Source organism: Bos taurus, chromosome 26 (assembly GCF_002263795.3).
Source record: "Bos taurus isolate L1 Dominette 01449 registration number 42190680 breed Hereford chromosome 26, ARS-UCD2.0, whole genome shotgun sequence".
NCBI classification, from domain to species: Eukaryota; Metazoa; Chordata; class Mammalia; order Artiodactyla; family Bovidae; genus Bos; species Bos taurus.
Genome location: NC_037353.1, coordinates 39628103 through 39655212, shown reverse-complemented (window position 1 = coordinate 39655212; position 27110 = coordinate 39628103). Strand labels below are relative to the sequence as shown.

The window sequence follows — 27110 nt, the reverse complement described above, 5'->3', positions numbered from 1 at the left end:
AGTTTCTACTTACTTTATAGCCCTGTCTACGGCATTTTCATTATTAAAACTCTATTGTGTATTGTTTGCTACTAAGCCAAAGAAGATGCTACGATTACATTTTTTTTCCTTCTTGGATCATTTTTTAAAATTTCTTTATTATTTACGGCTGCACTGGGTCTTGCTTGCTACTTGTAGGCTTTCTCCGGTCACAGCGAGGGGGCTACTCTCTTGAGCGTGGGCACAGCAGATGAGGAGCACGGACTCAGCTTCCCCGGGGCATGTGGGATCTGCCCGGACCAGGGATCGAACCTGTGTTCCCTGTATTGCCAGGTGGATTTTTAACCACTGGGCCACCAGGGAAGTCCCTGGACTATTTTCTGCTTTTCTTCTTTTTATACTTTCTAGTAGCCTGTGAAATGCTTCTTGTTATGATGTGACTCAGGCATCTCGTCATCTCTGTAGTCCGGGTTCCCCTGGGAGCCCTTCCTGGGGCCCTCAGACCACAGCTCCCACCCAGATGTTCCCAGGCCTTTCTTCGCTGCCATTGGCCACTCCCTTTGCCCCTCTCCTGCCATCTGGACCCAGGCCCTCGCTTGTCCTGAGTCCCTTCCTCATCTTAATGGAGCAAGACCAGTCATAACTTCTTGAGAAAGGGCACACAGCAGGTAGACCTTTAAAGATCTTATTGAGTGAAAATGTTAATTGTTTTCCTATTGTCCCGCTTCAAGGGTAATCCGACAGGGCATAAAATTGAATTCCAGGTTAAAACTCATTCAGAACTTGGAAGCCATTGTCCCATTATCTTCCATTTTTGTTACGAATCCGTGTGTTACATGTAAGCTGTTTTGTTTTCTTTGCTTTTTCTCTCCAGAATGACTTAAGGCCCTCTTTTCATCACCAGTATTCTAAAGCTGTACAGTCAGAGGCTTGGGAGCAGGGCGAGGTGCATTCACTGTATGGGACATTTTCTGGAGCCTTTTCATCTGGAAATTTGTAGTTCTGGGAAATGTTCTCGTATTTTTATTATCATTATTTTTTTTGAAACTTCTTTCCTTCCGTTCTCTCTGGTTTCTCTCCCAATGATGGCCCTCCTCCTCTGGACTGAGTCTTTAGTTTCCTCGTCTTTCCCTCTGAGCTTTTCATCTTTGTACCTTTCAGTTCCTACATTTTCTCTTGGAGATTTCAACTTTATCTTTAAATCTTTCTATGGAATTTTTTCCGCTTCTGTTTTCTATAGACCGGGGCCCTCTCGTCCTGGTGGTGGCAAGCCTGATAGGCTTATAAACTGAACATATTTCCATTGAGCTGGGTTGGGAGAAATTTGCTGCGTGTCTGTATGCGGATTTTCAGTTAACCCTTGTGTTCAGTTTTGCATCTCTTCCTTTCCCTCCTGCCTTTCTCTGTCTTCAAGAGAAGAAAACTCCAGGCTGGGGGGTGGGGGTGGTAGGTGGGTGGGGAGGGAGGAGATGACTGCTCAGCGCTGGGGGTCAGAACCTGGGGGTCTCACGGCTTCTTCCTGCTGCCCTCTTCATCCTTCCCGCCTGGGTTCCCAGATGCCCTTGAGTCCCTGCCATGTGAGGATGCTACTTTGCACCCCCACAAACTTGCAGGGCCTAGGTTTCCTCCTGCTGCTGTCTGCCGTGTCGTTCACTGTTCCTCCAGCTGCCTTCTTTCCTGAGCCCCTTCTCAGAAGTTATCTCGAATCGTTCACTTGACCTTTTCCTTGCCTCAGTCTCTGTCTGAAGCTGATAGTAACACAGGTAGTGCGTGGCTCGATCTTTGCCTTTTCTTATTGTCCTGTCCCATTGTCCGTCTCTGGCAGAGTGATGGGAACATCAGGGGAGGGGCTGACGGAGGCCAGGTGAGCAGGACGCAGTGACAGGCAGGGTGCAGAGATGAGTGGGGTGTTAGGGGATCACCACCCCCAGGTTCCTGCAGTGGATACAGGGAGACCCCCCCAGGCCAGAAGGGGACCATTCCTTTCCTTGGTTTTAGGTGTGAGATGTCTGTGGGATATCTAATCCCACAATTCTAGACACCAGTTATCTGCATGGTAAGTTGCTTGGGGCAGAGGAATGGGCTGGAATCTTGGAAGACCATGTGGTTAGGAAAGTGGTCAGACTAGGGCCAAGCTTAGGAAACCCCAGAATTTGCAGGGGTGGGGGGGACAGAGGGACGGGAGCTGGCAAAGGAGACAGAAGCAGCGAGGTGTTGGAGAATCCCGAGAGGGCAATGGGGGTGAGCAGGGTGGGGGCCTGGAGAGCGGCCCTGGAGAGCGAAGAAGGATGTCAGTGAGCCAGTGGGAGGGCAGGAGCCAGGGATGGGGGAGCAGGTGGAAGGGAGAAAGTGGAGACAGAAAGTGCACTTGCGCTTTCTTTTGAGATATTTCAGTGAGAAGTCATTAACTACAGGGGCATGTGGAGTAAAAGCTTTTATTTCTCCCAGTGGATAAAGTTAAAGCACACTTACTAATGAGGGAGAGAAGCCAGAACGTCCAGAGCAGTGCTCATCTGCACTATGGTCTGCGAATGCCTTTGCCTTTGTTCTGGGTCGATTTCTCTTTCTGGGGCTGATGATACTCAAGTGAGTTTGCTTCTCCTAAAAGTGCACTTGCTGGGAGCGGCATTTGAGTGCTCACGTTGCTCTTGGCTGATGCGCTGCCGGGCTGGGAGGAAGGCCCTGGGCAGAGGGGCTAGGGACCGTGTCTGGGAGGCAGACCTGGCTACACATGGCTTCTAATGGGGGTCTTCAGGTTGATACCTGGAGTCATCACCTGCACCCAGGGGTGATCCTTTTCCAGCACCTTCTGGGGCAGGATTGGGAGTCAGGCGTGGCTGCTGTCCATGGCGGTGCAGATGCTCTGGTGGAGGCTGGAATGACTGGAAGAGAGTGGCCAGCCATCCTTCCACATCATACCCTGGGTCCTAGATCCCGGGGGCCCCCACCAGTGGGGGATGGTCTCACCCTGTCCCGACAGGAACTAGAATAGGGTTAACCACGCTCTGGAAAATATCCCCAAATAACTCGAGAGACCCGCTTCTTCTTTTTTGTTATGCGTCCTCGGCGTGGACACCAGGCCTTCCTGTGACCAACTTGTGGTCAGCAGTCTCAGGGTTTCCCTTCTCAGTCACGCTTCCTACCCCAGCCAGATAAGCTTTGCCCATGAAGCTGTCACCCTGAGCCATCAGCCAGAGATGAGGGTGGCCCACGTCCAGGCACCTCAGGGACCCTGCACTCTTCGACAGATGCTCGGGGTAGTTGCAGACACACGGTGGGGCTGAGAGGCCCGAGGCCTGTATACCTACAGGCGTCCCCCACAAACCTGCTTCCTGCTCTCCCTCCACCCCCACCTCTAAGCCTCAAGCTACTCAGTACACTTCTTCTTTTCAGAACCACCCAAGACAGCCTGGATCCATCTGGAAAATGTGTGTGTGTGTGTGAGTGAATATTTAAGGGGGAGGGGAGGCCTAAAGCCATTTCTTCTTCTAGGGCCCTACATGGAGTTTGCTAATCTGACTGGTTAAAAGTCTGCTTTTATGAATTATCGTTGAAACAGGAAGTGGTTTTCCAAAAACATTCCTTTCTGACAGAATGGGGGTGGTGGGAGGGAGGCTCAGAGCTTCCTGAAATGAGTGGGTCTTGGAGGGGTGTGTGGCCCCAATGCAGAGGCCCCCTGGGTCTCCTCGATGGCCTCCTGGCCTGTCCCCCCAACAGCCATGTTACCTTAAGGCTCCCACCTGGGTGGTCTTCCCGCACTTCTAGCCAAGGTTTTCCTTCTGGGGGATGGGAGATGGGTCAGACCTCCTTTTCATGGGATCTTTTGTCTGCTAGTCCCCGGAACCAAAAGAAGTGAAAGGATTGCTTTTGTCCTCCTTTCAGCATCAAGTGTTGAAGCCTTCCGGTGGTTTCTATGAGCCCAAAGGGTTTTCAGAGCCTGGGGTTACCTAGGCCAAATCCTGCAGCATGCAGGACCCCAGGTGGGCTATCTAGAGAGAGTGGAGTTTTCCACATAGACCCTGAGAAGCCCCTGACTTCCTGTGCAAATCATAGCTCCGTAGCTCCATTTCTGAGGCTTTTATTGTCTGGCTACCTCTGTAGGGTGGGTTACTCCTGAGGCTCTAATGTTTGGAGAAACAGCCTTGTGCGGGGTGAGCACAGGAAGTCAGAGAGCAGACAGCCTTCAGAGGATGTCCTGCAGGACCCTCGCATGGAGACCTGCTGTTTGTAAGACAAAGCGTTTGCCATCATTGGAAAAGACCCTGATGCTGGGAAAGATTGAAGGCAGGAGGAGAAGGGGATGACAGAGGATGAGATGGTTGGATGGCATCACTGACTCGATGGACATGAGTTTGAGCAAGCTCCGGGAGTTGGTGATAGACAGGGAAGCCTGGCGTGCTGCAGTCCATGGGGTCGCAAACAGTCAGACACAACTGAGAGACTGAACAACACATTCCTGCACTAGTCACTGCTGGCTTTTGGTGCGGCCTGAGTGCAGGTGTGCATACCTTTTCCAACTCTGTTGACAAGCCCTCCCAGGGCAGTGCCTATTTAGGGCTGATGCCTTCTGGCCTGACTGCACTTGGGATTCAGGGCAGGCGGCAGTGTTCTATCTCTTGCTAACGCTCATCTCTAGTTCTGGGGAAAAAACCCCAGTCCTGCAGGGCTGACAGTGCATCACCGGGGGCAGGGAGGGGGCAGATAATGTATGTCACAGGTGTGAAACTGAGCAGAAACGCAAGGCTCGGGAGTCAGATCATCCCATGTCTCTCTGCAGGCTTCATGGATAAGCCATATCACCCCTCCTGGCCTCTGTGTCCCCATCAGGGACATGGCAGCAACAGGAAGACGGCACTTGCTGGACTCCTGAGGGATTAAGGAAATTGGACCATAGATGTAAAATGCCTAGCTTGTGTTTGGCACTTAATAGGGGCTTGATCACTGGCTGGGATATGTGTTCATGGTTTAACTTGATTTTTTTGGTATTGTGGTAAAATAAAAGGGGCTTCCCTGGTGGCTCGGTGGTAAAGAATCTGCCTGCCAATGGCTGTAAAGAATCCATGGCCTCTTGGGTGGTTCTCCCCATTTCTCCCTCCTCGAGCCAACCACTTATCTATTTCTCTGTCTCTGTGGAGTTGCCTAAATATTTCTTATGAATAGAATAATGTAACATGTAGCCTTTCATGTCTCGTTTCCTTCACTGAGCATAATGCTTTCAGGGTTCATTAATGTTGCAGAATATGTCAGTCCTTCATTCCTTTTTATGGCTGAATAATGTTCTCGTGGGGCTTCCCTGGTGGCTCAGTGGTAAAGAATCTGCCTGCCAATACAGGAGGGGCAAATTCAATCTCTGGGTTGGGGAGATCCCCTGGAGAAGGAAACGGCAACCCACTCCAGTATTCTTACCAGGATAATCCCGTGGATAGAGGAGCCTGGCAGGATACAGTCCATAGGGTTGCAAAGAGTTGGACACGACTGAATGACTGAGCACACCCATGGTGAAATAGACATACATTTTACCATGCTAACCATTTTTATTCTGAAGGAGATCAGCCCTGGGATTTCTTTGGAAGGAATGATGCTAAAGCTGAAACGCCAGTACTTTGGCCACCTCACGCGAAGAGTTGACTCATTGGAAAAGACTCTGATGCTGGGAGGGATTGGGGGCAGGAGGAGAAGGGGGCAGGAGAAGACAGAGGATGAGATGGCTGGATGGCATAACTGACTCGATGGACGTGAGTCTCAGTGAACTCCGGGAGTTGGTGATGGACAGGGAGGCCTGGCGTGCTGTGATTCATGGGGTCGCAAAGAGTCGGACACCACTGAGTGACTGAACTGAAATGAACCATTTTTAGGGCTCTCATGTTTAGCATTTTAACCATTTTAAAGTTCTGTGGCATTGAATACATTCACGGTATTACATGGCTGTCACCACTGTCTAGTTACAGAACTTGTTTATCACTGCAAACAAAGCCCTTTGTCGTTAAGCAGTCACTCCCTGTTTCCCCCTCCCCGAGCCAACCACTTATCTCTCTGTCTCTATGGAGTTGCCTATTCTAAATATTTCATATGAATAGAATCATGTATCATGTAGCCTTTCATGTCTGACTTCCTTCACTGAGCATAATGCTTTCAAGGCTCATCGATGTTGCAGAATGTGTCAGTCCTTCATTCCTTTTTATGGCTGAATAACGTTCTCATGGGGCTTCCCTGGTGGCTCAGTGGTGAAGAACCCGCCTGCCAATGCAGGAGATGCAGATTCAATCTTTGGGTTGGGACGATGCCCTGGAGAAGGAAATGGCAACCCACTCCAATATTCTTGCCTGGGAAGTCCCATGGACAGAGGAGCCTGGCCGACTACAGTCCACGGGGTCACAAAGAATTAGACACGACGGAGTGACTAAACAACAACAACAAAATTTTTTCATGAGGCCTTAATTTGGAGAATTCACAGCATGGTCGTGAATGCTACTGAATGTCCCGCACTCTGGGCTGGGATTCTTCCTGTCCTCATTTCAGAATGAATAGTGTAGATTTTGAGGCAGGTGATGTGGCCACAGATGCATTGAAGGGGAGGGGAAGGGGCAGGGTGACCATGAGCCTCCCGCCCCCCTGACCCCCTCATTCAGCTTAGCTCTGGAGCCATGGCCAGATCCCCCATGGCTCTTCCAGCAGTGGTTCCTTCTGGGCTCCGGCTGGCAAGGGCTGTGCTCACAGATAACAGACAGGCTCTCCATGTCTCCCCGCAGATGCAGGAAAAGGCAAAGGAGATCTACATGACCTTTCTGTCCAGCAAGGCCTCGTCCCAAGTCAACGTCGAGGGCCAGTCCCGCCTCAATGAGAAGATCCTGGAGGAACCGCATCCACTGATGTTCCAGAAGCTTCAGGACCAGGTAACCTGACTTCCCTAGCTGCACCTTGATGGCAAAACTGACATTTCTGCCCACCTCTGTTTGGAAGAATTCAGTTAAAACTAAATACTGAGCACCCTAGAAGCAGTCCCATCCATCTGGGTGGCCTGGGGCACATGGAGGGGGCATGGTTGGTGAAAGAGACAGGCTGGCCTGCCAGGCCCAGGATTTGACCCGTCGGATCCTCGCGCAGGCCTCTTTACTCTTGCTCTACTCACACTTTGACCGAGCAGGGATGTCAGTCTTCTCAACCAGATTAGAAGGGAGGCTGGAGCTGTTTGAGGCACCCACACTGAAGAAGCAACGTGTGATAACTGCTAAAGGTGGGAGCAGCCAGATAAGTCTAGAAAAGCAAGCACAAGACCCGAAGTGGCAGGGAACCTGAGGCTTTTGTAAAAATATCCAAACCTCACCACCTACTTCAGTAGGCCCTTGGTCCACTTTGTCAACATAGTCCACTCAATGCAAGAAAAGTTAGGTTTAAAAAATGGACTTCTAAGGGATAAACTGTAGTTCTCTGGCGAATTGTCATATGAGGAATGCCAGCAATAAAATAGGCAACAGGCTGAAACTGTACTGCAGAGGTTTTTTTCGGATATGTGTTTGCAGATGTGACTATTCATAGCAGGTTCTGTTCTTGTGAAACGTTATATACACACCCGTGGACCATGGAACACTGACAGATTGCTAACTTCTGAGGGCCCTGTTCTTACTGGGGAAGCAAAGGCCTTCTTTGGCACACAGGTGGAGACTAGCTCTTAGCTTAATTTAGCAATCCTCCAACATGAGCAAGCCCAGAGCCACCTGGAGGGCTCGTTAAAAGAGAAACTGGGCTCCAGCCCCAGAGTTAACTAGCAGACTTGATGGTTTCCAGGTGAGCTGAGACCTTGCTGTCCTAGCAAACCCCCTAGGTGATGTTGACACTGCAGGTTCTGAGACTACACTTTGGAAACCACTGGTCCACAGCATCAGTTGGCCTTTTTTTTTTTTTTTAATTAGCTGGAGTGTGCACAGAGCCCAGAGCATGTCCCAGCATCCAGAAAGCTTCATCTGCTCAACATCAGATAGAAAACAAATAGGTAGAAATTACAAATATGAGAATTAACTTGAGAATGTTTTCCAGTTGACACAGTGGCAAATGCAAATTCCACATGAATTCAACCTCAAATTTGGGTGTCGAAGGGACTCTATAGTTAGCATGAGAGACTTGTTGAGGACCTCCTGGAGGTGGTGATGTTGAGCGGATGGGAGCGATGCCATGGACATGGGCTTGTGGAGGGAAAGGAAGGCAGGGTTAAAGGCGTGCTTGTGGCTGGAGCCACACGGAGGTCTCCGCTTTACCCGGACCTCAGAATCATTTACAAGCTTCCTAGGGTACTGTGAAGGGACGCCAGGGTGAGACCCTGCAGGTGACCAGGGTGAGATGCCAGGGTGACACCCCTGTGTTCTAGGTGTTCTCCATAAAAACAATACCCACGCTTCAGGGGCGCCCTTCTGTGCCCCCTTGGCACATATCATCTCATTTAATCTCCAATGAGGAGCTGAACTCCCATTTTGATGATGAGAAAAGCAAGGATCAGGGGGACTACGTGGTTTGTTAGCACAGAGTCCCACAGGTCTAGGACATGCCGGAGGCCGATGCACCTGCCTTTAAAGACTGTACTCTGCGGGCTTCCCTGGCAGTGCAGTGGTTAAGACTCTGCGCTTGCACTGCACGGGGCTCAGGTTCGATCCCTGGTCAGGAAAGTTCCACACAGCGTGAGGTGGCCAAAGGGAAAAAAATAAGACTGTACTCTGGACTCACACAGCCCCTCACAGCTCCTCAAAGCCCCAGGAGCTGGAGCAGAGGGGTTACCATGTGAATACAGCCCTTTTCTGGGACTGCAGAAGCCAAGGCAGCAGCAAGGAATGAGGTGGGCTGCTGTCACCTCGGTCTCCCCAAAGACCCTGCTCTCCTGTGAGAGTTAGGCCTGCAACGCATCTCAAAAAGGAGCTGGGCTGCTGGGACCAGGGCACCCCCATTGGATTCAGACCTCGGGAGGTTTAGCTGGTGCAGAAAGGAGGAAATACAAGGGACTGAGGATGATGTTTTTAAGTGACAAAAATATTTTAATTTAATTTTGGTTTTTGGCCACACCATGCAGCATGTGGGATCTTAGTTCCCTGTCCAGGGATTGAACCCATGCCCACCTCCAGTGGAAGCCTGGAGTCTTAGCCCCTGGACCACCAGGCAAGTCCCAAAAACATTTAAAAAATAATTTTTGTTAAAAAAAAATCTTTCATCTGGCTAACTAGAAAAATTATATGTACTCAACAAAAGAAACTTGAGAAACCAAAATATAAAAATGAGAAAATTCGTAATTTTATACTTGGAGTGAATCACTAAGTAACATCTGATGTCTAGACTTTCCATCATTTTTTTCCTGTAAATATGCATGTGTACACACATCTAACAGATGTGGCATAATGCAGTTCAAACTACTTCCTGTAAAGAAAGTACTTTTATATCCTGTTGTTGAACGTCATTTACTTGAGAGGGAGAGAGAGGTGCTAACTGTCTTCCTTGGGCATAACTGGATGGAAGCAAGGTACTTGGAGGGGCTTCCCTAAATGGCTCAATGGTAAGGAATCCAGAGCTGTAGGAGATGTGGGCTCAATCCCTGGGTTGGGAAGATCCCCTGGAGGAGAAAATGGCAACGCGCTCCAGTATTGTTGCCTGGGAAATCCCACGGACAGAGGAGCTTGGTGGGCTACAGCCCAAAGGGTCACAAAGAGTGGGACATGACTGAGCAACCGAGCACAGCACAGGGTGCTTGGAATCTGAGTTGATTCCGTAGTGAGGGCCTCTGGGTTCTGTTTCACTTCAGAAAACTCTGTCTCTCAGGGGCCTTGCTGCTGCTGCTAAGTCGCTTCAGTCGTGTCCGACTCTGTGCGACCCCAGAGACGGCAGCCCACTAGGCTCCTCTGTCCCTGGGATTCTCCAGGCAAGAATACTGGAGTGGGTTGCCATTTCCTTCTCCAGTGCATGAAAGTGAAAAGTGAAAGTGAAGTTGCTCAGTCGTGCCCGACTCTTAGTGACCCCATGGACTGCAGCCTACCAGGCTCCTCTGTCCATGGGATTTTCCAGGCAAGAGTACTGGAGTGGGTTGCCATTGCCTTTTCCCAGGGGCCTTGCTGGTAACCGTAAAAATGCATGCTCAGCACAGTTTGTGGTTCTTTGCTCCTCAAGGCCCCCACAAGAGCCCTGTTTTCCTAAGGAGAGTGAAGCAGAGGAGAGCATGTTTGGAACCACAAGACTTCGGATAACTTAAAAACCTTCCTCAGCGGCTCTGACTTCATTCAGCCAGGCTCTTCTGTCCATGGAATTCTCCAGGCAAGAGAGTACTGGAGTGGGTTGCCATTTCCTTCTCCAGGGGATCTTCCTGACCCAGGGATCAAACCCAGGTCTCCTGCATTGCAGGCAGATTCTTTACCAACTGAACTACTAGGGAAGCCTTGATTTCATTCAGCACCACTTGGTTTTATGGCTGAGCTTTCTGAGTAGGCTGCCTTCAGTACTAGCTCACCAGGAAAGCTTTAGGGAACCTTAACCCCTCCCCATGCTGGACAGTGCCCCAAGCCCTGGAGGCTGTTATTAGGGTAGCATGGACTTTGGGGCACAGCTGATGCCTAGAATGATGGGAAAATCTTCCCTGAGCATCAGATGAGATGACTTGACATCCATGAATCTCATTTAAAGGAGAGCTTCTTGGGTCTTTGCTCAGGTCCTATTGATTCTTAGTTTACACACAGTTCTAACACATTTTGGTTTTTTTTTTCAGTTCACAGCCTATTTGAAGTGCTGGTAGAGGCTGTGGAGTGAGGAGCTGCAAGAAGCAATGGCTAACAGCCAAGGAGGAGGCAGAAAAACAATACTAAAAACACAAAACCATAACACAGTGATTGGGAACCACCAAGCGTGGGGTACCACAGTCCCACACACCACACTGGGGGCATCCCAGTACTGCAGGATGGTGATGCAGTTAGTGATCCTAATGACCCTAAAATTTCAAGCAAAACTTATACTGTGGTCAGCATAGTTACTGTAGAGTGTGTTAGATGTTTTAATAAGAATTGCATACTTATTAAAATGATATCTTAAGAGAAGTGTGGAGGCTTAAAACTTTGTTATCTAGAAAATTTGTCATTGGAGAGATTGTTCTCTGATTTAATTTTCCTCTGCTGATGGGGCCCAGTTGTGTTGCCGAGCACGCGCTGGTAAGGCCAGGAGAGGCAAGAGTAGTACTGGGAGCATCCTTGGGAACTTCCGCCTATAGTCAAAGGCTGTTGTTGGATAAAGTTAAGTTTCAGGAATCTGGAATGGGGAGGAGATGATCTTACAAAGAGTTGATTTCTTCAATGAATCACAGTTCCCTGCAGCGACTTTTTAATCTTCAAAATTCCCCTGGGGGACTTCCCTGGTGGTGCAGTGGTTAAGACTTCACCTTCCAGAGCAAGGGGTGCAGGTTTGACCCCTGGTCAGGGAGCTAAGATCTCACATGCCTAGGGACCAAAAAAAACAAAATATTAAAAAAAAAAACCACACACAAAAAAAACCCAGAAGCAATATTGTAACAAGTTCAATAAAGACTTTAAAAATGGTCCACATTAAAAAAAAAAAAAAAATTCCCCTGGGAGGTCTATTTTGGTTCTAGTTGGTTTGCTGGTGTGTGGAGTTGTTTTTTCTTTCATTCCTTTATGCTGCTAATATTGGTGGGGGGCCTACTATGTACCAGGGACTGTGCTTGGAACTGTGAGTGCAGTGAGGAAATCGGCATCTGACTAACCATGAGGACAGGAAATACAACAGGCAATGGGACTGAGAGTGACCGAGAGGGGTCTAGTGATCAGGGAGTACTCCTTGAAGATCCGAGTGGCAGAAGGGGGAGCCAGGTACGAAGCCCGGGGCAGGACCTTCCAGCAAGAGCCAGTGGCACATGCAAAGGCCCTGGGGCAGCAATCCACTGGGTGTGTTGGAAGAGGTCAGTGTGGCTGGAGGGGAAGGAGGGAGACAGAAGAAGCTAAGTTGGGAGGGACTGGCTGGGGTTAGGCCCTGAGGGAACCAGTTTAATTTCAATGGTGACTATGTGCCAGCTGGGCTCATAAGGTTTGGTCCTCTTGAAAGCCAGGGCCCTTGGCTCTGACCCCTGATGCCAGCTGCTTCCGTCCTTCATTGGGGTCGGGGGGCAGGGTTGGGCGGCAAGGGAATGCAGATTACTCAGTGCAGAGCCATCTCTGCTACTAGAAAGTCAGTTGCGCACCCACAGTCTCCTGACCATGGCTCATCTCTGTACCCAATGGCCTGACTCCCTGCCGCCTCGCTCCCTACTCCCTACCCATCACTTCCTGGACACCGACTCACACTCATGTCTTCATCACTGTATGTTAAGTTAGGCAGGAGGAGAAGTACAAGCTTATGATCCAGGACGGCCTCCATCCCGTCACTTCCTGGACACCGACTCACACTCATGTCTTCATCACTGTATGTTAAGTTAGGCAGGAGGAGAAGTACAAGCTTATGATCCAGGACGGCCTCCATCCTGCCGCCCCCCAACTGGGTCCTGCTTCCTGGTGTGGCTTCTGTGGCCTCATCGGCAACTCAGGGCTCTCGGCAAACATGGCTGCCCCTCCAGGCTCCGCTGCAAGGCAGTCCACGAGCCTTCAAGGACCCATGTTAAAAAGTCGCTCCCTGATGGCCACAACCTTGTGCCCTTAGACCCGACGTGTCTCTTTTCTTTGACGTGAGCATTTAGCAGCTGTGAAACTTTGGGCAAGATGCTATCCTTCTCTGAGCTTCAGTTTCCTTGTTTGTGAAATGCGGATTATGATAAGGCAGTTGTGAGGATGAAATGCACTCGTGTCTGTGAAGTGCTAACCTAGTGCAGAGGCTGGCATGCAGTCCGTGAGTGTTAACTGCCTAAGTGTTAACTGTGCGTGTGTCCTTTAAATTGCCTTCAGCAGCAGTTCTTAACTGGGAGTGGTTTTGCCCCTCTGGGAATGGGCAGTGTCTGGAGACATTTTTGGTTGTCACAAGTGGAGTGGGTGTGCTCCTGGCACCTAACGGGTAGAAGCCAGGATGCTGTGAAACACTCTGCAGTGCACAGGGCAGACCCCCCACCCCCCACCCCCGATGCAGATGTATCCGGTTCAAAATGTCAGTGGTGCTGAGGTGGAGAAAAGTATTGAAAATATTAGTCGCTCAGTCATGACCGACTCTGTGCGACCCCATGGACTGTAGCCTGCCAGGCTCCTCTGTCCGTGGGATTCTCCAGACAAGAATACTGGAGTGGGTAGCCATTCCCTTCTCCACAGGATCTTCCCAACCGAGGGATCAAATCTGTGTCTCCTGTATTTCAGGCAGATTCTTTACCATCTGAGCCACCAGAGAAGCAGCAATCCTGGCTTAGTGTGGCTTTCAGAAATGTAGCAGAATTCATGTGGCTTACCCTCACTGAGCCTCAGGACCCCCCCCTTTTTAAAAAAAAGCACCAAATAATGTATATGGCAGTTTTCTACACTTTAGGGAGTCCTGGGAAAACACTCAGGCTGCACTTCTTCACAGTTAACACAGTGCCTCTGTGTGTGCATCTCGTCTGACTCTCAGGTGGTCCTGCGGAAGGTGGGACCTGGCACCTAGTTTATGGGAGAGTTCCCTAGAGGGGGAGGTGACCTGGCTAGCCCGAGCTCCCAGAGCTGGAAGAGGGTAAAAGGGGCAAGAACCCAGCACTTCTCGTTCAGCTGGACTCTTGCTGCCACGCGGTTGCCCTGTGAGGCCCGAGCTCTGTGGGAAGCTGTGGTGTTTTTTCTCGCTGTTCTCTTTCTGGCCTCTGCCGCCTTCTTCCCTTCCTGGGGGCTGGTACAGTGGCATGGTCTTTGGCATTCAAAGACCAGCCAACGCGCTTACCTTCTTCTCTTTTCTCCCCCTTGGCCTTCCTTGCTTAGTCGTCCTCTCCTGTACCTCCAGCCCTGGCTAATTCTAGAACATCCCCAGCAGTCACTGAGGCACTGAGAATCACCTACAACCTAAAGGGATCAAACTGGTCATAGCAGCCTAACATGCTTTTCTTTGTACGAGAAGTGATGGTGCCTGTCTGTGCTGGCCCTGACAGCTAGGCGTCCTGCTCGCCCACTTGGCTGGAGCACCAGGGAGGAAGGCCAGCAGAGGAACCCACTAAGTCCCCACTAGCCACGAGCATATCCTGTCACTGGCTCGCCCAGGATTCTGGGCAAGTCAATTTTGTTTTTGGCTGCACCCCACATGGCATGTGGAATCCTAGTTCCCTGACCAGGGATCAAACCCATGCCCCCTGTAGTGGAAGCTTAGAGTCTTAACCACTAGAGCACCAGGGAAGTCCCCTGGACAAGTTAATTTTTTAAGTTATTTTTAATTGCAAAAAAAAAAAAAGCAAGAGCTGACTCATTGGAAAAGACCCTGATGCTGGGAAAGATTGAAGGCAAGAGGAGAAGAGGGTGACAGAGGATGAGATGGTTGGATGGTATCATAGACTCAATGGACGTGAGTTTGAGAAAACTCAGGGAGATGGTAAAGGACAGAGAAGCCTGGCGTGCTGCAGTCCATGAGGTCACAAAGAGCTGGACACGACTGAGCGACTGAACAACAATTGTAAAATTACTATGTGCGTTGTTAAGATTAAGAGGAGAAAGTGACACCATCCAGAAGATGACATGAAAGGCTAAACTCCCCCAGTTCCTGCCTCTTCATTCTCACTTTCTGCCTCATGTTGTGTATCCCTCCAGACCCTGAATGTTTGAAAATGGAGCACTTTGAAATCTGCTCAGTGACTTGAGGTTGTGGCAGATGAAAGACTTAGAACAGGATTCTGCTCCACAAGTCTCTGGCACCCGTTTACACACCTGTTTTGCTCTGAAGCTTCTGGGTTGAATTCCACAGTGTAGAGTGATGGGTTCCCTAGGACAAGGAGATTGGAGAAGAGGGAAGGCCCTTGCTCATGGGAACATGAAAGAGAAGGCTGCAGGTGTGAGGGGGCAGGGGTGCTCTTTCTCCTTCCACAAATCGTAGGAACCCCAATGCCTACACTTACGGCAGATTTTGAAGCTTTCCAGGAGGCCCTCAGGCTTCAGGGTTGATGCATGCTAAGTCTGGTCTGGGGAGAACAGAGTGGAGGCAGGTTTTTTCCACTGAAAAGGAAGTCCTCAACCTCTGATGTTTAAAAAAAAAAAAGAAAGACTTGAGTGAGATGTCAGTGCCCCCAGCCACATGAGTGAGATGTCAGTGCTCCCAGCCACATGAGTGAGATGTCAGTGCTCCCAGCCACATCCTCGACAGAGAAAGGAACCAAGCACCAGACCTCTTCATCTTTTTTTTTTTTTTAGCAGTGTCGTTTCTTTGAATTTCCCCAGACCCCAAGAAGTAAGAATCGCTTCCTTTGTCGACCTCAGTAAGAAGGTCTGGAGCAGCTGGTAGTCTGCGATGGTGGCTGGAGCAGGGGTTCCTGGGCACCTTGGTCTTGGTGCCAGCTGACCTTTGCTCCCAAAGATCAAGCCCAGTCCAGAAAATGGCATGTTCCAACGGGCACAGCCAGAAAGAGCAGTTTGTGGGTTTCCACTCAAATGCAGGGAGCGTTGGATCCTGGCATTTGCCACAGCCCTTTGGCTTCTGAGGGTGGGGCAGGAAGGACAGCATTTGAAATATCTTTTTTTTTTTTTTAACAACTTTAAAATAGTGTTTAAGGGAAGAAGCGGGGGGCGGGGGGGGAGGGGTACCAGTATAGCTCTGAATTCTCTCCATGGTGGCGAAAGGCAAGAATAAAACACCTTCACCCCACGCAGAAGGTGTGTCCTTTCAGCTTTGGATTTGAGGATTAGGGACTTCAGGAACAAGAGGATGGCCACCTCCTCCCTACCCCAGCCCCCGAGGCCCTGTGAGGGCCTGGGGCAGGGGCCGCTGTCTCCATCCGTGTTCGGCCTCTCTCTGGAGTTCTGACGTCCCCCGGGAACGTGGTCCACCTCTAAGGGGGCCCGTTCCAGAAGCAGGAGCGACATCCAGCTGACGGAACCTTCTCTGTGGCCTTCCCCGGGGCTTTGGGACTGGGGCCGACCTGAGCTTTGTCTCCTCTCCCGCTCTCCGCCAGCTGCCCTCGGCCTCCTCTCCCATCCCCCTTTCACCAGAGGGGAAGGTGGTCTTTGACCCAGCGGTGGGGGTGTCCCCAGCTGTGCCCCTGCCCCAGGAGCCTCTACAGCACCCAGCTGATCCTTGCATGAGGGCTGGCTCTCTCCACACTTTGCATCTATTTGCGTCATGTGAAAGTTTGTCTGTAGTCTACGTGTGCAATTACATTCTAGAACTGCAATTTGTGGACACTTGTGTACTTTTGCAATCATTTTTACATAAAAACTAAATCAAATGCTTGTAGCAAATATGAAATCCCATTAATAAAATTTTCTGTTGCAGGAAAGGTTTCATGTTTTTTCCTCTTGGTACCCAGTTGAAATTACATTGGTGGAAGGCTTTGCAGTGCATGTGTTTAGTTTAGGTCTTTAATGTCCTTGTGTTTTTTGTTTTTTGGGGGGGGACCATGTCGCATGGCATGCGGGGTCTCAGCTCCCCAACAGACCAGGGATGGAACTCATGCCCCTTGCAGTGGAAATGCAGAGTCCAAACCACTGGACTGCCATCTTGTCTTCTAAGATGGGTTAGAAGATTTATTAGGCTTCCAGTGTACTTGATCGAGACAGGGATGAAGCTTCCATGGATGGGCCCTCAAAGCTGGTTAAGCGTCTCATTCTCTACACGACTGAGTGTGTGTCCATGAGGGAATCCTTTCCAGAGCAGCAGACAAAACAGTCTCAAATCACAGCCCCTCATGGATATTTTCCGTTACTGAAAGGCAAATCCTAATTAGTTGCGCTGTCTGGGGTCTGGGGAGGGTGGGGTGCCTTGCTGTGTATCAACCTTGAGTTGGGGGCCCTCGCAGCAGGAAGCCTCCCTTCTTGATTTTCACTTGAGTCTCACATCTGGCAGACTAAGGGTTGGATCCCAAGGCCAAGACACTAAGCGATTTACAGTCCTGGTATGTAGCTCCCAGATGTGGGGCTGCTGAAATCTGAAACCTGGGCAGACACAGCTGTGTTGGCAAAAAAAAAAAAAGGTACAAATGCAACTTTGCTGCCAACTTGGGTTTTCTGCTTGGTCGGCTGCCTGTCTCCCCCAAAGGCTGTCTGCGTTAGAGCTCTGCTCCCTTGGTCTATGGTCCACTGCCCACAGTCCCAGCCCATCTGGGTCTCTACCTTCTTCTTTTGCTTCCCTGCAGACAACTCGAGGTGCGTGGTCAGGCTGATGACCACAGTCCAGCCCTGGTGAGTCCAGTTCTCCCATCAGAGAGTCCTGGTTTTGTGGAGCCTTCTGGAACCCCTAAGGGCCATCTCATTTTCTGCGCTCAAGCAGGAGTGAGGTGAAGTCAATAATTTACCTGTGTTCATTTCCAAGAGCTGTCGTAACAGATGATTGCAAACTAAGTGGCTTAAGAAAATAGGTGTTTTTTTTTTCTCTCTCTCACAGCTCAGGAGGCCAGAAGTCTGAAACCTGAGTGTCAGGCAGGGCCATCGTCCCTCTGAAAGTTGGAGGGGAGATTGTATTCTTATCTCTTCCAGCTCCTGGTGGCTCCTGGCAATCCTTGGTGTCCCTGGCTTATAGCTGCATCCCTCCAGCCTCTGTCTTCGCATGGGCTTCTTCTGGTTGTATGTCTCTCTGTGTGCTCTTTTTTTCTTATAAGGACATCACTCCTTGGATTTTTAGTGAAGTGAAAAGTTGCTCAATTGTGTCTGACTCTTTGCTACCTCATGGACTATAGCCCACCAGGCTCCTCTGTCCATGGGATTCTCCAGGCAAGGATACTGGAGTGGGTTCCCATGCCCTCCTCCAGGGATCTTCCTGATCTAGGGATTGAACCCAGGTCTCTTGTACTGGAGGCAAATGCTTTACTGTCTGAGCCACAGAGAAAGCTCCCTTGGATTTAGGGCCCACCCTAAACCAGGATGACGTCATCCTGAGATCCTCAGCTAACCCCGTTCCACATTCTGAAGTTCCAGGTGGATGTCAATTTGGGGGACACACTGTTCAACCTCCTCTACTGACCTTTGGGGACGTTTATTTCCCACTTAAATACACAAGCTAACACATTAGAGAATGTACTTGGGGTCATTGTTTTCAGTTTTAGTGAACTTTAAACATTCGGTGTTCAGTCACGTGACACTCATGTTCATTTTTCCGTGTTAAACTCTTCTCACAATCTCCGTTTTTAGTGACCACCTCTCACTCTGCCATGTGAGTGGTGGGATGGCCCGAAGGTAGGCGTGTGGGCTTGAGAGCTGGACGGCCAGTGTTTGCATCCTGCCGGCCTCTTTTGCTCACTGTCACAGGCTGAATTGTGTCCCCCCCTCAAATTCAGATGTCAGACTCCTACGCTCCAGGACCTCAGAGTGTGACTAGTTGGAGATGGGGGTCTTCAAAGAGGTGATTAAATGGGGTCCTTGGGGTGGGTCCTAATTCAATCTGACCAGTGTCCTTATAAGGAGAGGAGATTAGGACATAAACACACACAGAGGAGAGACCAGATGAAGACACTGGGGAAGATGGCCAGCTACAAGCCAAGGACAGAGTCCTCGGGAGAAACCAGCCCTGCAATCACCTTGATCTTGGACCTCCAGCCTTCAGAGCCCTGGGAAAGGAAATTTCTGCTTTTCAAGTCCCCAGTTGTTGGTACTTGTCATGGCAGCTGAGCGGGCAATATACCAGCCACTGGGGCAAAGCAACAAACCTCCTGGGCTCGGTTCTTTCCCTTGTGTGTGTGGGGTCCTCGGGGGTTCAATGGAGATCAGAGAGCATGCCCCAGGCACTGCCTGGCATGTGGTTTGAAGGCGCTTTTACTGGGATTGGTGCACCTTGAATTATTTCACCAGCCCTTCTGTTGTTGCTCAGTGGATGGGCCCCGTTTATTCACTGGGTGAACCTCCATTATGACCATGTGCCCTGTGATGAAGGCTGCTGTGGTCAGCAGCGGGGTACCTGGTCTTTGGTCACTTTCTTGAAAGAGATTTTTAGGACATTCTCTAAGTCATCATTGCTGAGTACCCTTGAAGGGCCCTGGGTTAAAGCTGCCTATTGCCATGAACTCCAAGGCCAGTGCCCAGGAGACCTTTTGCTGGTGGCAGTGAAGACCCCGCCAGAGATCCCAGGCAGTTCCTATCCCCAGAAAATGAGGCCCTTGGGAGCCACATCCCTTTCCTTCTCCAGATCTGTCCCAGTCTGATGCCTCCAGCTGCTACTGGGTGACTCAGTTTCACCAGGAGGCAGGTGAGGGCTCCTGAAGAGGGAAACCCCAGCTCGAGGGCCTCCATGGGCACCTCACACCCGCCCACGGCAGGGAGTGGTCCTTGCGCTGTTGTTAAATAGTTTGTAGCCCCCTCCCCCTGAGCTTGCTGGCTCCAACTGTGCGGAAGGGAGAGCCAAGCATCTCCGGGAGGTTGAGCCCCCCTGCTAGAACCACCTCCCCTCCCCCCTCCCCCTCCACCTCGGGCCAGGCGCCTCCAGCCCCGGCCTTTCTTCTTTTCTCGAAGAGCCGCAGCAGGCAAACAGGATGCACCACTCCCACACGCAGAGACTCAGACGAGACACTTGGGTCGAACCGCATCCTGCTGGTGGTGCTGGGTCCCATCTGCTGCAGGCCTGGTTGGAGGAGGGGGTGGGGGCTTGGTTCCCGGGTCGGGGACACTCACGAGCCTGGTTTCATTAGTCAGACTTCAAACATCATTTCAAACGGTGAACTGGATGGACATCTCAAAGTCCCCTGTGGGGGTTCTTGTGCCTGGAAGGGCTGAATAATGCAGGTGGTGATGAGGGATGGTAACACACCCACACGGCATGCTACTGGCATTTCACATCTCCTGCCTCACCCCTGCCTATGATTTTTGGATTTTCTGGGAGGTTTTGGGCTTTAATGAATACTTTCTCCGAACCTTATCGAAGCAGTCTAAGATGATAAGATTGCTACAAAATAGAGGCCCACTCTGGAGAGGCGCAAGGTAGGGGTCTTTGGAGGTGTGCTCCTTGTGAGCAGGTGGCCCAGACTGGAAGGGCACTCACAGAAGGGCAAACAGCAGTTCAAGAGTTTTAGGAAAACCCAAACCCCGGCTGAGAGCAAAACGATGCAGGTGGTCCTCCCGTGATTGGAGCCATCTTGGGAAAACGAAGGTGTCAAGCCCAAGTTCCAGTTCTCCCAGCCCCCAGCCAGGTGTTCCGAGTCCGTGGACACCGTCAGGCGTTTCATTTGCAAAGCAGTTCATGTGCCTGTGGTGAGAGGGCGGATTTAAACGATGTTTTACCACCCACTTGGTGACCCCGCCTGGCAGCGAGCGTCTTTCTAGACGCCCCTGGAACTTTCTGTTTGTCGAGCCCATGGCGGTGCCGTCAGTGAAGGTGCCAGGTTGCGTGGTGTGAATTTTCAGTCTGCGCAATGTCCTGAGAGTCCAGTGGGAAGGTCTGAGATGGAGAGAAACTTCTCAAAATAAGAGACTGTCCCTCGACAGCCAGAAAGTGCTTCTTTTTGTTCCCCCTGTTCCCACCCCTTGGCAGGGCAAGGGAGGACTGCAGCAAAGCATGGGGAGGCGCCGGGGGAGGAGGATGTTGGGAACCGGGACTCTGGCTGAGAAGGGGGGGAACTCTTTGTGAACTTGGGGTGCAGCAGGCGGCAGTCCTCTAATCCGTCGGGGGTCCTCCCCTAGCAGCTGGCGAGTGTGCATTAGAATGACTGCTTTCCCAGAGAGGCGCTCCTGGGCCTGTGTGAGCGAGCAGGTGTCTGCATCCGGCAGCTGACTGCTATTTTCTTTAATTAGGGCCTGTTCCCAAAGCCCCTCCTGCCTGAGCTTGTCATTCCACTTCTCTGCCCCGCACTGAATAAGCCCCATTTTGTTTCTTGGTGTAATAATAGGTTTGTGTAAGACCTTGGTTGCCAGACTTCCGGGGGTCTAAATATTAGCATTGTCTGATATGATAGTGGCCTTTATTTCATCGTCTCTACGGATATGGCTTCTCTTCTGCTACCTCAAGGTCCCGGAGACCCACACCCCTGTAATATCTAACCTGAATACAGTGGTAATTCTAATTTTTTTTTAAAGTGGTGATTCTTAAGTACCTCTTGATCCAAGGGTATGCATCAATGTTGTGTGAATCTAGACTTCTGTGAAAAATATAGATTTGCTTGTGCTCTTTAAGCTCTTATATTCCATTAAGATAATTTCATAATGACCCTAAACATCCAGGAAATCTGCCTGGTCTACCACAAGACTTACTTTAGCTTTCCTTGGGTGTTTGGCACACATATGCGTTCCTTGGCACATGATCGTGCTCATGTTCAGTCGTTCATTTATGGCCAACTCTTTGTCACCCCTTGGACTGTAGCCCCTACAGGCTCCTCTGTCTGTAGAATTTTCCAGGCAAGAATACTGGAGTGGGTTGCCATTTCCTCCTTCAGAGGATCTCCCTGACCCAGAGATCGAACCCTTGTCTCCTGCATCTCCTGCATTGGCAGGAGGGTTCTTTGCCACTGTGCCACCTGGAAAGCCCCAGCACATGATAGGTATTTAATAAAAATTAAATGATTTATAATTTTCCTTTCCCCCTTAGATCTTCAACCTCATGAAGTATGACAGTTACAGCCGCTTCTTAAAGTCTGACTTGTTCTTAAAACACAAGCGGACCGAGGAAGAGGACGAAGAGTCACCAGATGCCCAGACTGCAGCTAAAAGAGCTTCGAGAATTTATAACACATGAGCCCTCCAGGCGCCGGAAGGACTGGCAGCTTTCAGAATTGAAGGAACTCACTCTCAGGACCATGCAGGGTGCATAATGGCTTTGTTACCTGCAAGGACTGAAATGTACAAAAACCCTTCCATGGGATCTGTGTATTTTATTATCTGCTTGACCAGTAAGTTTTGCATGATGGCTAATCTTAGATAAAAAGACAAATAGCTTTGAAGTTTTAGTTCTGTCTCACACACAAAAATGAAATAGTCCTTATACACTGGACATCTTGAGTATTTTACAGCTTGATTAAAGTTCATGTGAGGCCTCCAGGTGAAACTTACAGCCACATCTTCCCTTTGACGTCTTCACCTTCCCTCCGTGGGTGGGTCGCTCGGGTCCACGGCTTCACCTGGTGAATCAGCTCGAGAATGAGTTGATCTAGCATGCTCAGGCCACTGGGGGCTTGTCTGTCAGATGCCGCTTGGGTTAAATACTTCTAGAGAATAAGTTCAGTGTTGGGAAAAGAAAATTCATTGCAGCCTCTAAAGATTCAGGGAGTTGCGTGTGAGTATCATCAGAGGGCTCTTATTTCTGAGGTTTGGGTTTGTCCTGGTTTTGCCCACAATCTGTGATGTTTCATGTAACACAGATAAATAGTTCATTTTGACAGAAACAAGATCCCAACCAGGAAGAAAGAAAACCGGGAGATTGTTCAGGGTCCCCATGGCGATGCAAGGTGGTGCTGAATGGGATGGTGATACCCAGCCCCTGCTGATGATGGAGGGTGGGGGATGTTCGCTCCTCTCACAGCCCATCTGGTGAAACCGTTTTTTCTTAGTGCCTACCCTTCGCTAGACTTCTTAACTCTGGGCTTGAGACTTCAACCAGAGGATGGAAATGCTCTTTGGAAGCCCCCTCTTGGGCTGGAGGCTGTGAGGTAAGCCCGATGGTCCCAGGCAGTCCTAGCCAGCCCAAGTTCCCCTCCAGCAGAGCCCAAGGTCAGGCACAGTTCCCTTCTGCTCACTGTTCCTGCCATCTGCTGCTGCCAGACCTTCTCCAGCATGTTTGCCAAACCTTAAACTTCTGTTTGTACAAACAAAGCAACTAGACTCTTACTTGAGAGCCTTCCAACTCAGACATTCCATTTGCAAAACTCCCTGCTGTTGAGTACAACTCTATGATTTATCAATCAAACCAGGACACTTGAGAGAGAAGGGCATTGAGTTAAATCATCACGCTGGGATAACAGGGCATCAGCTGGTTCTGTTCTGGGTGAAACCCATTTGCATAGTCGCCTTGCTGACCCCCCTCTCCTGGCATGACCACTTGGGCAGTCCCCCAGATTCTCATTGTCCCTTCACTGTGGTCAAATGCCCCCTGTCTTTCCTTTTTGGGTCTTAGGGAGCCATTGACTGCTTCCAACCGAACCACACAGCTGAAGCTCATCAGAAACAGTAAATACTTGATCTCTGCCCTGCCCCCACCCCCAGCTCCCAACAGGGGGTTAACTGCCTCCCCTAGGTCATCCCAGACAGGTTTTCTCTCTGCCTGGAATGAGATGGTCATCCTGAGAATGACACCCAAGGGCCCTGTCATCTGGAAAATTCAGTCCATCTTCAAGCAGAACAGACTGATGTACTTTTAAGAGTAAGGAATAAAAGAAAAAAGAAATAGGTTCTCTAGCTCAACTTACAGTTTAATAGCCAAAAACGTGCAGAGATACAGACCACCCCCCCAACCCCGGCCCTGCACCGTCACAGACAGGATAATTTCAAGACCCCGTGGAGCTGAGTGAGTGGCTTGTGTGCTATTGCCTCAGTTGCGTCTGACTCTTTGTGACACCATGGACTGTAGCCCATGGCTTCTCTATTCATGGACTTTCCCTGGCAAGAATACTGGAGTGAGTTGCCATTTCCTCCTCCAGGGGATCTTCCCGACCCAGGGATCAAACCCATGTCTCCTGCATTGCAGGCGAACTCTTTACCCACTGAGCCACCTGGGAAACCCTGATCCTCCTATTTGAGAGCCTGTTCCGGGCGGGTCCCAGAGACTGCAGATGGCTGGGAACCCTCTTTCCGGCTTTCACAATTTTACCCCTGGGTTCAGAGACCCTTTGAGGTGGTGATCTCTTCAGAAACACATAAAGGAAACAGCTAGAGTTAGCCGGAAGGCTGTCTGCCAAGAGAAGAGCTTCTTAAGAGCTGGTTGAAAAGCTCCCCAGTGGGAGGGGAAGCCGCTTACGTTTAACCACAGCTTACTCCCACCAGCATGTACTCACACCACCTCCCCCGGCTTGCTCCTGCCTGGCTGCCTACATCCCTTCCAAGTGCAAAACCAGGCGGGTACAGAATGCAGCTTCTTGGATCTGTTGCAACAGTGAGATGGAAGTGTAGGGCATGTGTGTCCCCAGATGATGCTTCCACACTCAGCTTTTCACTTTCCCCCATCCATTTATTGATTAGTACCTTAATTGCATCTGGGGCCTCCCTGGTGGCTCAGTGGTAAAAAAAAAAATATCCGCCTACTGAGGCAGGAGACACAGGTTCGATCTCTGATCTAGGAAGATCCCACATGCTGTGGAGCAACTAAGCCCGTGAGCCACAACTATTGAGTTTGTGCTCCAGAGCCCAAGAGCCTCAGCTACGGAAGCCTAGGCACCCTGGAGCCCATGCTGCACAATAGGAGAAGGCACTGCAATGAGAAATCTGTGCTCCACAGCTAGAGAGTAGCCCCCACTTGTCACAACTGGAGAAAAGCCAGCTCAGCAACAAAGACCCAGCAGCCAAAAATAAATAAGTAAATACAATTATTTTAAAAGAATAAATAGTGTCTTCTATGGGGTAGAGATTGTGCCTGGTGGTTGTTGTTGTTGAGTCGCTAAGCCGTATCTGACTCATTGTGACACCGTGGACTGCAGCACGCCAGGCTTCCCTGTCTTTCACTATCTCTCGGAGTTTGCTCAGACTCATGTCCAACTCATGTCCACTGTGTTGGGTGCCCAGATTCAATGGGGGCTGCGTAGCTGCCATGATGATTCAAGCTCCAGTGGGGTTCACAGGTGTGTTAAAATGTAGGTGTTATTATTATTCAGGTATGGTTAGCTAGCCCAGGATATCAGGAGATGCCTATCATTGATAGGAGAGTCTGTTACAGTTTTTAAGAGAAGGGAGCAGGTCCCGCCATGCAGGGCTGATGGGAAATCACCAGGGTGGGTCAGGAGGTGGAGAGAGTGAGAGGGAAATGTTGGCAAAATCCTTTATTGTGGTATTCTTGGAAAGGGCGGAGCAAAGAGTAGGACTGGCCAGCTTGGATCGTTTCTGTGGGCTCTGGGGCTGTCCCTAATGGTCTGGTATCTGGGCTGAATGACTAGGGCAGGTGGCTCAGAGTGCAAGCACCCCATAAAGAAGGGTCTAGGGTGCAAGCTCTGGGTTGCTCAGTTGTTTTCTATCTCTAGGAATTGGCTGGTGCTGTGACGAGCAGTGGCTCCAGGGCCAGCCAGGACCCGAGGTCAAAGTTCAGCCACTCAGTTGGTTCCAACTCTTTGCAACCCCATGGACTGCAGCACGCCAGGCCTCCCTGTCCATCAGCAATTCCCAGAGTTTACTCATACTCATGTCTATTGAGGTGGTGATGCTATCCAACCACCTCATCCTCTGTCGTCCCCTTCTCCCGCCTTTAATCTTTCCCAGCATCGGAGTCTTTTCCAGTGAGTAAGTTCTTCGTATCAGGTAGCCAAAGGATTGGAGTTTTAGCTTCAGCATCAGTCCTTCCAATGAATATTCAGGACTGATTTCCTTTAGGATATACTGGTTGAATCTCCTTGCTGTCCAAGGGACTCTCAAAGAGGTCAAAGCATCAGAATAAAACATATATTTAAATCAACAGGCTGCAGGGTCTCAAAACATAGATGCTGTGTTTGACCCGGCCTGTGTTTTAAAGCTGTCCAAGCAATTGCCTTGGGCAGAGCACCAGTGGGATCTCCGATTGGCCGCAGGCCCCATCATGTCCTATTGCCTTAAGGCCAGTCACGTTCTATGTTATCTGCTGGCTCCAGAGTCTGTGCCCTGATTGCCATCTCCTGTGTGCAGATCAGCACAGCCTTGGTGACATTTTCCTTTGTGACATTGCGGTCATTAACGATAACTCCCGATCCACCCTGCTGACCCGCCCAGAGTCTGCCGTGGTCCACACTCCTGCAGCATCTTGCCTTCACATGCACAGAACTTCCCTCTAAAGCAAGGCAGGGGTCACCTCACACTCAAAGAACACCTTTCCAAGTGTTTCTTTCCCACTGCCTCATCTGAAAAACCTTAAAAAGTAGAATAGCAATTTCTCCCATTTTAGAGATGAGAAAACGAAAACAAAGAACACGACTGACACAGGCTGGTGAGTGCTAGGGTCTGCGCTGGAACCAAACCTTCCATCTCCTGATCCTAGCCCCCTTTTTGGGTCCATCCTCTGCCTGGACAGGACCCTAGGGGAGCCCAGGGCTGCGGTGAATACTGGCAATTAGTAAAGATGGTCACTTATACAGCAGATACTTAAAGAGCAACTACTACCTTCTCCTGGGCTTCCCTGATAGCTCAGTTTGGTAAACAATGTGCCTGCAATGCAGGAAACCCTGGTTTGATTCCCGAGTCAGGAAGATCTGCTGGACAAGGGATAGGCTACCCACTCCAGTATTCTTGGGTTTCCCTTGTGGCTCAGCTGGTAAAGAATCTGCCTGCAATGCGGGAGACCTGGGTTCGATCCCTGGGTTGGGAAGATCTCCTGAAGAAGGGAAAGGCTACCCATTCCAGTATTCTGGCCTGGAGAATTCCATGGCTGTATAGTCCATGGGGTCACAAAGAGTCGGACACGACTGAGAGACTTTCACTCACTACCTTCTCCTAGCTATAGGAATGGAGGAGGATTAAAGGATAAGGCATCAACTCTGCCTCTAAGGGACCAGCTTATCAGGAGATGATAAGGGGTCACTACCAAACACTCTGCTACAAGAAAATAAGTGACCAGCTCCTGGGAGAGAGACTGATGGGTCAAGACTGGCTGGTTGTGTTCATCTCTTAGGTTTACATGCTCAGTTGTTTTGTTTTCCCCTCCCTAAATATCGGAGTGTTAATTAAGCTTCATGTCAACATTGGTGGTGAAGTGATTTCATTTGAGAAACATGAGAATGGGTACTCTGGTTTTTATCAGGATAAGCTTTTTATTTTTTTAAGATTTTTAAAATATGGGCCATTTAAAAAAAGTCTTTATGGAATTAGCCACAATATTGCCCCTGCACCATGCTTTGGGCTTTTGGCTTCAAGGCATATGGGGTCCCACACCAGGGATAGAACCCACACCCCCTACATTGGAAGGCAAAGTCCCAGTCACTAGACTGCCAGGGAAGTCCTGGG

General features: G+C 50.1%; 1 protein-coding gene across 4 annotated transcripts in view; it reads left to right on the top strand.

Moving 5' to 3' along the window:
• Nucleotides 1-22047, top strand: part of RGS10 (regulator of G protein signaling 10) — a 40990-nt gene extending 18943 nt beyond the window's left edge. The window contains exons 4-5 of one of the 4 annotated variants that reach the window (XM_005225791.5): nucleotides 6729-6872; nucleotides 21592-22047. In XM_005225791.5, coding sequence (XP_005225848.3) covers nucleotides 6729-6872; nucleotides 21592-21738 — 291 coding nt within the window. In that variant the 3' untranslated portion in view covers nucleotides 21739-22047. The other 3 variants (NM_001046540.2, XM_059881944.1, XM_059881945.1) reach the window with 3 other exon arrangements.
• Nucleotides 22048-27110: the final 5063 nt, after the last annotated feature.